At 39.3% G+C, this 14,237-nt stretch overlaps 3 protein-coding genes across 5 annotated transcripts in view; 1 reads left to right on the plus strand and 2 right to left on the minus strand.

Moving 5' to 3' along the window:
- The window catches only part of LOC306985999 (uncharacterized protein), a gene marked incomplete at its 3' end in the record, with an annotated part of 19,338 nt that extends 19,233 nt beyond the window's left edge, over window positions 1-105 (minus strand). Inside the window, exon 1 of the mRNA XM_079588831.1 lies at window positions 6-105. The remainder of the gene's footprint in view (window positions 1-5) is intronic.
- LOC306986380 (E3 ubiquitin-protein ligase TRIM39-like) overlaps window positions 1-10,313 on the plus strand; it is a 10,547-nt gene extending 234 nt beyond the window's left edge. For both annotated transcript variants that reach the window (XM_079589576.1, XM_079589575.1), the window contains exons 2-8: window positions 394-573; window positions 1,034-1,590; window positions 3,609-3,704; window positions 4,120-4,353; window positions 8,072-8,222; window positions 9,002-9,028; window positions 9,154-10,313. In XM_079589576.1, coding sequence (XP_079445702.1) covers window positions 1,036-1,590; window positions 3,609-3,704; window positions 4,120-4,353; window positions 8,072-8,222; window positions 9,002-9,028; window positions 9,154-9,689 — 1,599 coding nt within the window. In that variant the 5' untranslated portion in view covers window positions 394-573; window positions 1,034-1,035 and the 3' untranslated portion in view covers window positions 9,690-10,313. The remainder of the gene's footprint in view (window positions 1-393; window positions 574-1,033; window positions 1,591-3,608; window positions 3,705-4,119; window positions 4,354-8,071; window positions 8,223-9,001; window positions 9,029-9,153) is intronic.
- LOC306986383 (alpha-2,8-sialyltransferase 8E-like) overlaps window positions 9,565-14,237 on the minus strand; it is a 15,198-nt gene continuing 10,525 nt past the window's right edge. Inside the window, exons 3-6 of one of the 2 annotated variants that reach the window (XR_013794967.1) lie at window positions 12,082-12,166; window positions 11,904-11,981; window positions 10,092-10,177; window positions 9,565-9,678 (exon numbers count right to left, since the gene is read on the minus strand). Coding sequence is in view for 1 of the 2 variants with exons in the window: in XM_079589578.1 (XP_079445704.1) it covers window positions 10,156-10,177; window positions 11,904-11,981; window positions 12,082-12,166 (185 nt within the window). In the remaining variant the exon portion in view is untranslated. Of the gene's footprint in view, window positions 9,679-10,072; window positions 10,178-11,903; window positions 11,982-12,081; window positions 12,167-14,237 lie in introns of those variants that run through there. The other variant, XM_079589578.1, reaches the window with a different exon arrangement.

A 14,237-nucleotide genomic window follows, 5' to 3' on the forward strand; every position in this document is an offset into this window, starting at 1 on the left:
TTTACCGGCGGGTAAAATCGGATTTCCCCTCGTACGGCCAAAATATCCGTTAAAATTTAAATGGCTGAGATTCGCGCTTCAGGATCGTGACGTCTGCACTTGTACATCGGCCAGACAACGCTCAGCATTTTATCTCCGTGAGGTTGATTTTAAAAACAACTAACAATCTTTTTTTTTTCGTTAGATTCGAAAGCTTTTATATGTTTTATTGTTTTACCGATCCAGGAAATCAAAGCAAATTGCACTGAATCATGTGTTTAGTGTGTGCCTTTTCAAACAAACTTCAATTGTATGTGGTAACTTGACATTTGCCACTGCTCTCTTAAAAAATTAAGGAACTAAACAAAACTACACATATATTCTAAAAGTTTCTTACACTGTTTACTCACACAGCATGGATGGATTAGAAACTGTTTAATATGTATGATTATGGGCGGAGCTACATGACGTCACTGCATGTGTGTAACGACTTCAGTGAAAGTGAAACTGAACAGATGAACTGGAAGCTTCTTCAAACAACATTTCTTTTCCGAATCTCTGAATTTAACAATCAAATCTGATATTCACTCACAGGTAAGCGATGGAAATGTAAGTTCTCTAGTTTAATAGCATGACGCAGTATAAGAACGTATGTAAAATTAAAGTCTGTGTTCATGTAACATCAGAATCAGGAAGTATTTGAACTGCAGACAGAATAAACAAAGTTCAGTGAAAAGTGAAAACTGTATTAAACAGAAATGACACAGTGTTTACAGATGTTTATTTAGTAAGTTATTTGTTTGAAAAATTATAGTTCCACTCATTTTCTGTGTTGTCTTTTATAAATCTTATGATGGTATTAAAATGTTGTAAAAACCTGTTACATTTGCTGTACTATGGCTCCTAGTTTCTAGTTTTCCTAGTTTAGTTTCTGTATTAAGTTTCTTAGGTTTTTTTCTACAGGTATTTAACATGCAACATACATAGCTTAATTTACTCTCTTCAGCAATGTAGAAGATATATTGAGAAATATTGACATTTCTTATCTTTTCAGCCATGGCATCCTCCAGAGGTCCAGCACTAAATGAGGAGCTCCAGTGCTCCATCTGTCTGGAAGAGTTCACTGATCCAGTCACCACTCCATGTGGACACAACTTCTGCAGGACCTGCCTGATCAAGTGCTGGACGAACACACAGACCTGCTTCTGTCCACTCTGTAAAGAAACATTCAGCAAAAGACCTGATCTCAAGATTAATACAACACTCAGAGAGGTTGTGCAACACTTTAAGGAGAAGCTCAATCTAGGAGAATCTGAGGTGTTCTGTGACTTCTGTGATGGAAGAAAGCAGAAAGCGGTGAAGACTTGCCTGACGTGTCCAAGCTCTTACTGTGAATCTCATCTAGAGCCTCATCTCAGAGTCCCACGTCTAAAGAAACACAAACTCATCAATGCTGTGGAAAATCTGGAGGATTATATATGCCAGAAACACGAGAAGCCTCTGGAGCTGTTCTGTAGAGATGACCAGATGTGTGTTTGTCTGTTCTGCACTGAAGGAGAACACAGGACTCACAACACTGTTCCTATTGAAGAGGAGAGTCGAGAGAAGAAGGTAAAGAGATACAGACACAACACTTTAAACACCCCATGAAATGCAGTTTCTATCAGTCAGTCACATTCGATATTACATCTATACTGACGTATAGGGATCTCGCCTGAGAGCCCGATCACCTACGAGTAGTAACAGAACAAGCCAATGCACATTGGCGAATGAGATTTGCATCGCAAGCCACTTCCTGCTTCCTGGTATATAAGGCAGCGGTTGATGAGTGTTTGCAGGGTTAAGTGCAGCGGCTGTTCCCCTGGGCGCTTCAACATCTAAAGAGAAATATCTCTAAAACAGTAAACAAAGGTGTGGCGTTGCATCTTTTTCAAGATGTCATTCCACCCGTGTGTTTCTGGATGTGGTCGTTTCCTGGCACCATCTGACGGCCACGATCACTGCCTCGCGTGTCTGGGATCTAAGCATGCTGAGGTTGCATTCATTGATGAGTCATGCACCCACTGCGTTCATCGTTGATGTTGAGATAAAGACTGAGATACCTTGAAAAAGGTGGAGTCCGGCTGTGGTTGATGGTCCTTCCCATGGGGGACCCGGCATCTCATTCGGAGCTCCTGCAGAGGACCGGATGTCGATCGCTGCATCAGAGGGCGGGCTTGAGTCCTCTGGGGATGAAGATTTGGCTGCGCTGTCCCCTTCAGCTGCCACTGTAGTCAAGGTCCTGTCCAGGAACCCGAGGCTGCCTGCCCGTCGCATACAGCATCCCAGCCCTTGCTGGAGGCATCTGTTGACACAATCACTTCAGCGAGAGCCCCCTCTACGAGGCACGCTTATGCTTTGAAGTGGAGCCCCTTTGTTGATTGGTGTTCTTCTCACAGGGAAGACCCCCGTAGATGCCCTACAAAACAGGTTGGAGCGAAGGCTGTCTCCCTCCACTCTGAAAGTGCATACCTCTGTTATCTGTTCAGAGTCACCAAATGACACATTAGTAACCTAGACATTTTCTTTCCTGTGTCTTGACATATTGAAGAACCTCCATCCATCCATCCATCTTCTTCCGCTTATCCGGGGCCGGGTCGCGGGGGCAGCAGTCTAAGCAGAGATGCCCAGACTTCCCTTTCCCTAGCCACTTCCTCTAGCTCTTCCGGGGGGACACCGAGGCGTTCCCAGGCCAGCCGGGAGACATAGTCTCTCCAGCGTGTCCTAGGTCTTCCCCGGGCTCTCCTCCCGGTGGGACGCGCCCGGAACACCTTCCCGGGAAGGCGTCCAGGAGGCATCCGGAACAGATGCCCGAGCCACCTCAGCTGACCCCTCTCGATGTGGAGGAGCAGCGGCTCTACTCTGAGCTCCTCCCGAGTGACCGAGCTCCTCACCCTATCTCTAAGGGATCGCCCAGCCACCCTGCGGAGAAAGCTCATTTCGGCCACCTGTATCCGGGATCTTGTCCTTTCGGTCATGACCCAAAGCTCATGACCATAGGTGAGAGTAGGAACGTAGATTGACCGGTAAATCGAGAGCTTCGCCTTGCAGCTCAGCTCTTTCTTCACCACGACAGACCGGTACATCGACCGCATTACTGCAGAAGCTGCACCGATCCGTCTGTCAATCTCCCGTTCCATCCTTCCCTCACTCGTGAACAAAACCCCAAGATACTTGAACTCCTCCACTTGAGGCAGGAACTCTCCACCAACCTGAAGTGAGCAACCCACCTTTTTCCGACTGAGGACCATGGCCTCGGATTTAGAGGTGCTGATTCTCATCCCAGCCGCTTCACACTCGGCTGCAAACCGTCCCAGTGCATGCTGAAGTTCCTGGTCTGAAGGGGCCAACACGACAACATCATGAAGAACCTGTCCCTTTTTATTTAAAAAACAGCTAAATCCAATAGTCTTTCATGATATCTGATAAAGCTGATTTTGTCACTCTCAAAACAGTCAGACATGGACTAAAAGATTCAAACTATAATTTTTGAATTCATTTGATCTTTAAATGGTAAAAACAAAAAGACTGTAAGAAGATGGAAAGCTATATCCAGTGATAAATGTTTCTATGTTTTTCTCTGTATGTAGAATCAGCTGGTTCAGACACAGACAGATGTTCACCAGATGATCCAGGACAGAATGAAGAAGATTCAAGACATTAAACACTCAGTAGAGCTGAGAAAGGTTTGTGCTTCGATCAACCCGAGTTTATATCCTGACTCATGGTCGTTTCCATTCCCCCTTTCACTTTCTGTTCACTCTCTAACTACAGCAAAAAATACATTTAACATTTTTTTTTATATGCATCATAATAGTTCTATTTAATTTAATAAAAGCATTCTGCCATCATCTAGTAACCCTCATGTTGCTCCAAACACATTATTTTTCCCATAGAGCACAAATCTGTTGTGTGGAGTTATATTGGAGTTCTTCAACAGCTAGTCCTCAAGAGCAGCAAAACATTTATTTTGTGTCACACATTTTATGTGATTTAAGGTTAATTCAAGATAATAGAATTTACATTTTGGGATGAACTATCCCTGTAAATAATATGTGAATACGGAATAGATTAACAAATATAACTGTTCTCGTTCATCAGAGAAACACAGAGGAAGAGAAATCCTCCAGTGTGGAGATCTTCACTGATCTGATCCGCTCCATTGAGAGATGTCAGTCTGATCTGCTGAAGATGATGGAGGAACAGCAGAAAGCAGCAGAGAAACAGGCTGAAGATCTCATTAAAGATCTGCATCAGGAGATCACTGAGCTGAAGAGGAGAAACACTGAGCTGGAGCAGCTCTCACACACTGAAGATCATCTACGTCTCATACAGGTCTGTGAACATCTGTCTCAGTCAATATGTGCAATATTACAGGACAAACACTCTGTTCTTTAAGGTCCACCCAATTGACCCAACGATGATATCCAATGGTGTGGCAGAAGGTCTCCTGTGTTCTGTCTTTTCAGTGTGCAGAGATTTCATTTCAATTACACTTTTATCTGACTCAATTTTATCTTGACCTTGAATTTAGGTTGAAATGCCAATAGATTATTGGTAATTTATATTGATCTAGATATTTTATTATTCTGTTTAACTCTTTACTTTAGATTGTAGGCTACTTGTTAATTCGGATTCTAATGTTGCTTAAGAGTCTCACGCCGGCCGTTAACGTGAATCTCACGGTCACAAACTCGGCAGTCTGATCATTGATCGGAGCAGAGGTTATGAATAATAATAATATTTAATAGGCTGCCCATGCTTGCCATTATTTAAATAGTAATTCCGTTTGGTCGCCTATATAATAACTTAGTTAAAGCTCAAAAAATAACCAGAGGTTATGGCTAATACTATGAAGTAATGTTGATTGCTATTAATTAAATAGCATTTTTGTCTAGCCCCCTATAGTGAATGCAACTATATAACAACTTAACTAAAGTCAAGCAGTTAGTCAGACATCTAGTATCTCGCCTGATGTGCTGCATGCTCAATCTAACCTGAGATCTAGTATGTACTCAACCCTGGACACTGATTAATGGAAACATGGATACAACATAATCTATTCAATAATCTCAGGTAAATCAGGTAAATCTTTAATGCCAATTACATAATTTTGTCGAAGATAATAAATACAAAACAATACAAAATGCTCAGAAATAAATAGTATAATATTGTAAGGGTGAGTCAGAGGCTTGCAGATCCATTTGCAGTATTTTATTCACACAAGTAATAAAGCAGAGAGAAGCAGACATGTACTGGAGCAGACACAGTTTAAGGGACAATCCAGAACTCGTAACGAAACACAGGCGAAGGTCGAGGCAGGCAGCAAAGGTTCACAGAACAGAGTCCAGGCGGGGATCAAAGGGACAGATGATAACTAGAGACAGGGAATAACGCTCGGTAATGTCAGCAGGGCAAAACAAGACTTCGCAAATTAACAATGGGGGAGACAGTCCAGATAAAGGGAAGATAATGATCAACAGGTGATGGTGATGAGAATGATATGACAAACCAGGCAGGGATGGGAATAGATAATGACCGGGGGGAGAGATGGGAAATGCAGTCCTAGAATTCCGGAGAGAGTGTGGTGCCTTTTACCAAGCTGTCCTTTGCAAAGCACACAAATCTTGCGACCAACTGTGCAAAAAGGAATATTTCGCAAAACTGCAATGAAAAAAGTTTTTGCGCATTTACAGTCACCTGACTTAGAAGACACGGTGTGTTTGGGGTCCGTGAACGCAAATAATAATAATAATTATCATCATTATTATAACATTTATTAGGCTACATATTTAGAGATGCTTTTATCCAAAAAAGGAACAAAGCAATTCGTCAAATGTCATTCATAATACAGGTTAGACAATAATAATACAGGGCTAAGATTATCACAAATAAACACAAGATTTTGATGCATATCCAAGGGTTTGTGTGGAGTGTGGAGCGCGCACTGCATGGCACGGACGCGAACACTTGCATTTTCCTATCAACAGTGGAAACAACTTAAAATACTCTTATCATTTCTGGTCTTACAGAAAATAATAATACATTATTCATAACTACTTTTATTTGTGTAAACTCACAATAACAAGAAAACGTTGTGCTTTTGTCAAATAAAATAAAACAATCAGGCGCGCTTTCATGATCTCCGTGAACTGGAGCGCGAGAACTGAAACTAAATATAGCCTATGTAGGCTAAAGCTTGAAATGTCCACTTTAAAATGAACAAATTCGAATTGAAAGCTAATACTTTCTGATTATTTAATGCGAATGAAAGGTGCATTTCTCTCTAAAAGCGCATCTGCTTAACAGCGGAGATGGAGATGTTTTTAGCCACTTAGAAAACAATAGTTTATTAATAATATTAATGGCTGTTCTCATTCAGCACTGCGGGAAAAATATCAATTCCAGATTCTAATTTGGCTTTAGAAAACCAGTAAAATCGACATGTTTCCCATATTAATTTGTGAAAATATCTGTAAATAATATCTGTAATAATAGTGGGTAAATGTACTTACTCTTTCTGATTTCTGACTGTGTCGCTAAGCGCACTCCGGGTTGCAGGCGGAGGAAGTGATGAAGCTACATTCCTTTTAAAAAAAGTTGAAGAATATTATTGTATCGTGCCATCTTCCCAAAGCGCAGGTGACTGAATGATAATACTTGAAGCGTTTAATGCATTTGCTTGGGGGCGTTTACCTGTTTTGCATAGATGGCTTAACACATTATCTTGTGAATAGCGCGCTCCGTCAGTAGGCGTGAACAAATTAAAGTCAATGAGCTCGTAATGAGCTCGACTGGAATCGCTCTCTTTTCATACAGATTACAGAAGCTGAGAATATTTCTTTTTTTTAATATAAATGACTTAATTTGAAAGATGCGATCTCAAGCTTTATGCCCGTGGGTATGTTTGCCTGTTTGACTGAATTTCCGCGGAGTTACAGATCATTTTCGAACGCGTTTCAAATTGGAGTTCATATTGACAGAGAGAGTGCAGAACTCGCATCATGTTGATTTTTCTTTATTTGGCAAAAAGCAAAACACTTTATTTTTATTGTGAGTATACAGAATTTTATTTTTGAAACTGAACAGGATCGATTGATGTATAACACGAAAATGAAAGATCAAAATTAACAGAGCATTTTGAGTTTATTTTGCATTGCTAAAAAAAACCACGAGCAGAACGCGGGGGCGCGTTTTTGGTCCCCAGAGGGTTAATATTAAAATAGTATTAAACATTTTTGTATTTTCCATTTTCGGTAACATTTGAATAATTTTGTTGTTTTTTGACATTTGTATAAAATGAATGCTTTAAATGTCTATAGTTTTTATTTCAGTTGTAGTTTCAGTAATTTTAGGACATCAAGTTACACTAAAGGAAAAATTAGAAATGTTGCCGTCTTTGGATTATGGGGGAAACCAGGGAAAAGTGTGTGTGTGTGTGTGTGTGTGTGTGTGTGTGTTTCAGTGAACTAAAATAGCCCTGTCAGAAATCTCCACGTCTGCAGCTTTACACACACCAAACTTTAGTTTTATTCCTGTCTATATTCTAAAGGTTTTTACTGAGGGGTTTCTTAATACATTATTCACCTGATTTATACAACATCTTATTCCTACAAACATGATGAAAAAAAAAAAATTCTGTCTGTTTTTTCCCCTTCTGATTTATGGTGTGAAAAAAAAGATTGAAATCCAAAATCCCCTCAGTAAAAACCTTTAACTCTTAATATGTCAACAAAATCAAACAAGAATGTTGAACCTGGCTTTATTCAATATTTTAATATTTAGATTTCTGTTCTGGATATTTAATCAAATCAGTGCATATTCAATTAGACAATGCTTCATTTGCATATTTAAATATTTCCAAAATGTTTTAATACAGAAAATATAAGCAATTCTTCATGTAATCAATCAACTAGAGGAAGAATGGTGATATCCATCCGTATCCATACAGAGGTTTTGCCTCAACTGTATTAGAAAGCTTGTGTGTAAAACATATTGAACTGCTTTAAAAAAATAATGATCATATTTACCAGTCTTCTCTCTCCTGCTGTAGATGAGCTCATCCCTGTACACTCGTCCACACACCAAGAACTGGACTGAGATCAGGATTGACTCTGATGTGAATGTGAACTCTCTGTGTAGAGCTCTGACTGAACTGAAGAAAACTCATGATGAGACTCTAAATGAAAAAATCAGTCAAACTGGTATGTGAATATCAAATACAGTGTATAGATAATTTTTTTTGTTATTAACTTTTTTGAAATTACATTTTTCAAGGATTTTGAGATCACCACAATTATTTTGTCTCAGTCTGCAAAAGATCACAATGTTTGAAAAATATAATCATAACTTAAACTTGCCATATCATTACTGTCCCGAACTGCTCCGAGACGAGGTTCCAAATGCAGTATTTATTGATCAGGGAAATCCAAAGACGTAATCCAGGACAGGCAGGGCCAAACACAGGCACAGTCCATGCAGACACACACAACACGGGCAAAAGAGTAATCCAGTGATGTGACGTTCGGCACTGATGCTTCGAAGCTTGTATAAAAAAAAACGAACCGTCTCACATTGAAGCAGTGTATCGGAGCTTGATTTGTTTCGCCATAACCACGTGATCTGTGACGTCCGAAGCTTCGTTTCCACACACAGTCACAGTCAACGTGCAGATGTTTCCCTTCTCTCAAAAACACATAAAATAACAGTTAATTCCGATATTTATAAAGCATGCTGGGAACTAACAATGGTGTCTCTAAATAAAACTGCATGATTTAACTAATTATCTTAATAAAGCCTTCTTTCCTTAATTTAATCAGCTTAATCGGTTCCTCAAATTTTCCTTAAAAATTAGGAAAATGTATCTCTTGGTTTTATTAGTGAAATGTTCTCATGCCACTGATGCGGCCAGAGAGAAACTCACTGTTAACATGAAATTATTGCTATAAATAATTCATCATTATATTGTCATCTGTGTCCACAGGATTGAAGTTTGTGCAGAAGTTTGCAGGTACAGTGTGACTGATGCCATTTTCTTCAATACACTTGCAATACTTTGTTTATAATCTGTATTATATGCAGTACATCTGAAAATGTTTGTTCTGAAGTTGATTGATAATGTCTGATCTCTCTCAGTGGATGTGACTCTGGATCCTGATACAGCGAATCCATATCTCATCCTGTCTGATGATGGAAAACAAGTCAGACATGGAGACATTAAGCAGAAAGTCCCAGAAAACCCAAAGAGATTTGATGCCAGTTGTGTTCTGGCAAAGCAGGGATTCAGTTCAGGAAGATTTTACTATGAGGTGCAGGTGAAGGGAAAGACTGAGTGGGATTTAGGAGTGATAAGAGAATCCATTAACAGGAAGGAGGAGATCTGGCTGAGTCCTGAGGATGGATACTGGACTGTGGCTCTGGGGAATAAGAATCAATATGTAGCTGGTGAAAGTCCACCTTTCTCTTTATCTCTGAGAGTGAAACCTGAGAAGGTTGGTGTGTTTGTGGATTATGAGGAGGGTCTGGTCTCTTTTTATGACGTGGAGTCCAGATCTCATATCCACTCTTTCACTGGTCAGACTTTCACTGACAAACTCTATCCATATATCAGCCCATGCGATAATGATGAAGGTGAAAACTCAAACCCACTGATCATCACTCCTGTCGGATGAAACAAACAAAGTAACAAAATCTGAAAAGATTAACTATGGATGTGCTGTTTTATTATGTAAATAAAAACCAAAAAAGAATTTGCACTAACCACAATCAAAAAGTTTTTACTTAAAATTATAAAAAAAAAATAATATGTGATACAAGTGCAAAAAATAAATGTATAGTAGCGATGTGTCGTTCATGAACGAATCTTTAATATGAAGTGCACCTTAAATTCAGTCGTGTTTGACAATCACTAAACAGCTGCCATGAAAACACACTTCTATGATACATTTATGTTCATTAAATTCTTAATTTTCTATTATATAAAACTAAATAGGGACAAATATTTTTCCATACTCTGCTTTCTTTTTTCCATACTTTTCCAAACTGCGTAGGAACCCTGTGTATGCTGTAAGTACCGGAGACAGAAATGATCAGGTCATCTCTCGAGTCTTCTCACTCTTCTGTTTCGGGTTTCTTTTGTCACGTGACCGCTGGTATCTCGCTACAAATACAACATTAGATATGTATTATTGACTGCGTCTGAATGTATATTGTTTTAGATATAGGAATTAACATAAAATTATAATATATATGCAATAAACATTATCTGTAATAAAAAATAAAAAATTCCATCTTGTTAATGTCCCTGTCCGTCTCTTTATTGTTAAATGTTTCTTGTGCATCTGTGGTGTGTTTTTATTATTATTATTATTATATGTATATATATAATAACAACTATAATAATAATAAAAACACATTAACCTTAACTGTTAACATTGAATTTACTTGTGAAATGTTGAGGTTCTTGGTTCATGTAAATAAAGACAAGTGTTCAATTCTATACCTGATAGAGGAGAGCGGGACAACCGAACACTCTCTGACTTTCTCAGTGTGTGTAAATCCACTTGGGGTTCAGAGAATACATTTTTTACCACATTAATTTCACACACGTCTATTACAATTATGTGGTTTTGTTTCATTAATACAGTGTATACTTTTTTCTTGATTTACCCCGAAAGAATGGAAGTGAAATGTGACAACATGCCCCATAGTAACATGATGCAACACTACACCATCGTACCATCCCGACCACTGTACTAAATACAGATAAATCCACACTAACTTGAAGCTATCCTAACTGTGATGCAATACTACGCTACTAACTAACTAAGCTTCTAACAATACTACACTAACAACTATGCTAATTAACTATCTAGGTTACACGAAATAATCTATCTATCTAATAATCTAACTATATAAATGCTATGCTAAATAGATGCTAAAATACCAGACTGGTCTCATGAAATGGCGTATGTATGACACGCCAATTCGTATTCCATGCGGCGTGCTATCAAGACGCATAATCGGTTTTTGGCGTGTTTTCAATCACATCTGGGGAAATGGTTAGTTTCGGTGTAGACATGCACGCGGAATCACATCCGGGGATGATGGTTAGTTTCGCTCAGAACATTTGACAGATGTTGTGCCGAATTTTGACTCCCTGCCACATTATTACCCCCCTCGTTGAAGTCAGTACCTGATTCCCTAATCCTAACCGCACTTCTAATCCTAACCCCTCACCCACAACTAATCCTAAACCACTTGGCAGTGGCGTGTATGTTTATGCATGATGTCATGTTGAAAATACTCTATCCTGATCGTTTTCAATACGGGTCGACAGTGGCTCAGTGGTTCATGTAGATTGTCTACAAACCGGAAGGTTGGTGGTTCAATCCCCGGTTCCACCTGACCAAGTGTCGAGGTGTCCTTGAGCAAGACACCTAACCCCCGCTGCTCCCGACGAGCTGGATCGCCGTGCATGGCTGACACCGCCGTCGGTGTATGAATGAGTGAGTGAATGGGTGAATGTGAGGCAATATTGTAAAGCGCTTGGTGGCCATTGGGTCTGTGAAAGCGCTATATAAATGCAGTCCATTTACCATTTACTCGCAACTCCTGACTCTACAGTGGTTTTGACGAAACAAGATGGTTTTTAAACTCCCAAGGGCGTGGTGAGCTGGAACCAACAATCTGAAATGTCTTCATTAAAATGTTAAAGCTGTTTTTATGAATGATGTGTGTGTGTGTGTGTGTGTGTGGGTGTGTGTGTGTGTATATATATGTGTGTGTGTGCGCGTATATATATATGTGTGTGTGTGCGCGTGTGTGTGTGTGTGTGTGTGTGCGTGTGTGTGTGTGTGTGTGTGCGCGTGTGTGTGTGTACTGACCAAATCTGACTGGGTTTGATGGTTATCAGGTCTGTTTTCAGTCCAACATCACTGTCATTAACCGCTGCCAAATTAATCCTGCAAGAGAGAGAAAAGTAAAACTGACATGAAGGATGAATGAAACCCAACGGGTGTGTTGTGGTCAGTGAGTGAGTGAGGAATGATGGGATGTGTTTACCGTATGATGAAGTCTGCGCTGTCAATCTCACGTCGTCCACAGCGGCTGTTTATCAAAACCCCGGGGTTGATGAAACGAGCGAGGGCTTAAATGCAGAGCAATGGGCTTTTTATTAATAATAAATAAATAAAAACTAGTGATGGCAATTTCGAACAATCGCGCTCGGGCTCGGACCGCAGCAAACGAGCCCAGTGTGAAAGTGCCGGGATCCGAACACCACGCTCCGCACATGAAACAAGGCACACAGACAAGAGAGCGCACGGCTCGATCACGCTTCATATCGGGCACTCAGACAAAGACAAGAGAAGAGCGTCAGAGCTCTGTCACAAAACCAAGAAATAAACTAGACAGAAGTGACAGAACGACCACAGCACACCGACCCAGACGTCAACACACTGCTTGATAGGGTTGGGTATCGTCAGGAGTTTTTTTTATACCGGTGCCAAATCGATACTTTTAAACGGTACCGGTGCCTGAACTGATACTTTAAACAACAACCTCAAAACGATGATTATGATTTTACCGGCACTAGAATCAACAATAGATTGTTACAAGAATTCCATAAATTCTATGATGAAGACTAATGAACACTTTACCTGCTTATAAAAGTTTCAACATGTAAGTTTTGTGCAGTTATTTAAAAAACAAATGTACATAAAATACTAAAATTTTAGCTCGATAAACCTACAGATTCTTCTCCTCAAAAAACTCTGCACTGTCTTTACTGTCACCCAATAAGAGGATCTTAAGCAAAGATAGAGATGCCATGAAATGTGTTTACGTCTCGTTTACAGTGTGTGAGCGCATTAATTAAGCACTGCAAATCATCTCACATCTTCTCTGTGACGTTCTTGGTTTTGTAAAGAAACTCATAAGTACGCATCATTTATATTTGTCTGTGTTTATTAATTGTATTCACTTTGTAATGTGAGAGATGGCAGAAGGCAGTAGATGTGGTGTGAGTTAGGCAGAATAACACTGAGAAAAATCTGAAAAATCATCATGTCCTTTTACGTGTGTGTCTAGTTAGTTAGTTAAACTTTATTGTCCTTAAAGGAAATTCTTTGTGTAGACAGCAGTAGTAGCAGTAGTATACACTGTTGTGGAAATTATCAATATTCAAAAACCTGGATGAAGGAGACAAAGTCGATTCTCAAGAGATTAAACAAAGTATTTTATTTTAATGCATGAAATAAGCGTTCAACATACAGACAGTGTCTAAGTATGAGAAGGCCCATGGCATTCTCACGCAGAGAGCATCTGACATGAGAAGGCGAAGGCTAGTCCCTTTCGCCCAGGTTATATACCCTAACACACCCTGTGTAAAAATCCTTTGTTACCTTAAATGGAGATGTCTTAGCTCATTAGCTCATGTCCAACCCAAATTCTAACTGGTCTGAGCAACGTCATGTCTGCAAAAGTTTCCTGTTGTTAGCTGCTGCTCTCTTTCACACATCTTGTCTATCTTTAGTTCGATCAAAGCTGCGCACACATTTTTCACACATCTCAGTGAACATTTTGTTTCTTCAAGCTTGTTCTAACTAATATATAAGATATAAAAACTTAGTTTTATATCTTTAATAATGTGCTTTTTGCTTATATGATTATATTCTTTTAAATTCTTATGAGTAAACATTAATCTTCATCGTTAATGGAAGTTGTACCCATACAAAAGCAAAAGAAACACATCTAAATGTAAAATTTCCATAACAATCCCCCATATGTTCATTCAAAGAACATACACACAATTTTACATTTACTCTTCCATAATCATAGTAATTCACAACAGGTAAATTTTCTCATGGTTACTTAATTTCCTAGTCAAACTCATGTTCGCTCTTGTTCTCATAATCCTCATCATCATCAGCCACTAACACCTTAACTTCGTCCTCTGGTGCTCTACTTATCACTGTTGTGTATTCCCCTGGACTCATTCTCACCATTGTGGCAGTCACTGCCTTAGCAGTGATTCTAGAAATACAATTCATTAAACATGGAATCATTAAAAGAAAAATCAAAATCAAACATCCGATTGGCATAATGGTACTTATTAACAATTTCGTCCACCCCTGCAGGCCCAAGAACCAATTATCTAGTGAAGATTACATTTCATCTGGAGTGGCTATGGCCATTTTCATGGGTTCTATTATGTCTGA

Source organism: Phoxinus phoxinus (genome assembly GCF_949152265.1).
Source record: "Phoxinus phoxinus genome assembly, chromosome: 18".
Lineage (NCBI taxonomy): Eukaryota > Metazoa > Chordata > Actinopteri > Cypriniformes > Leuciscidae > Phoxinus > Phoxinus phoxinus.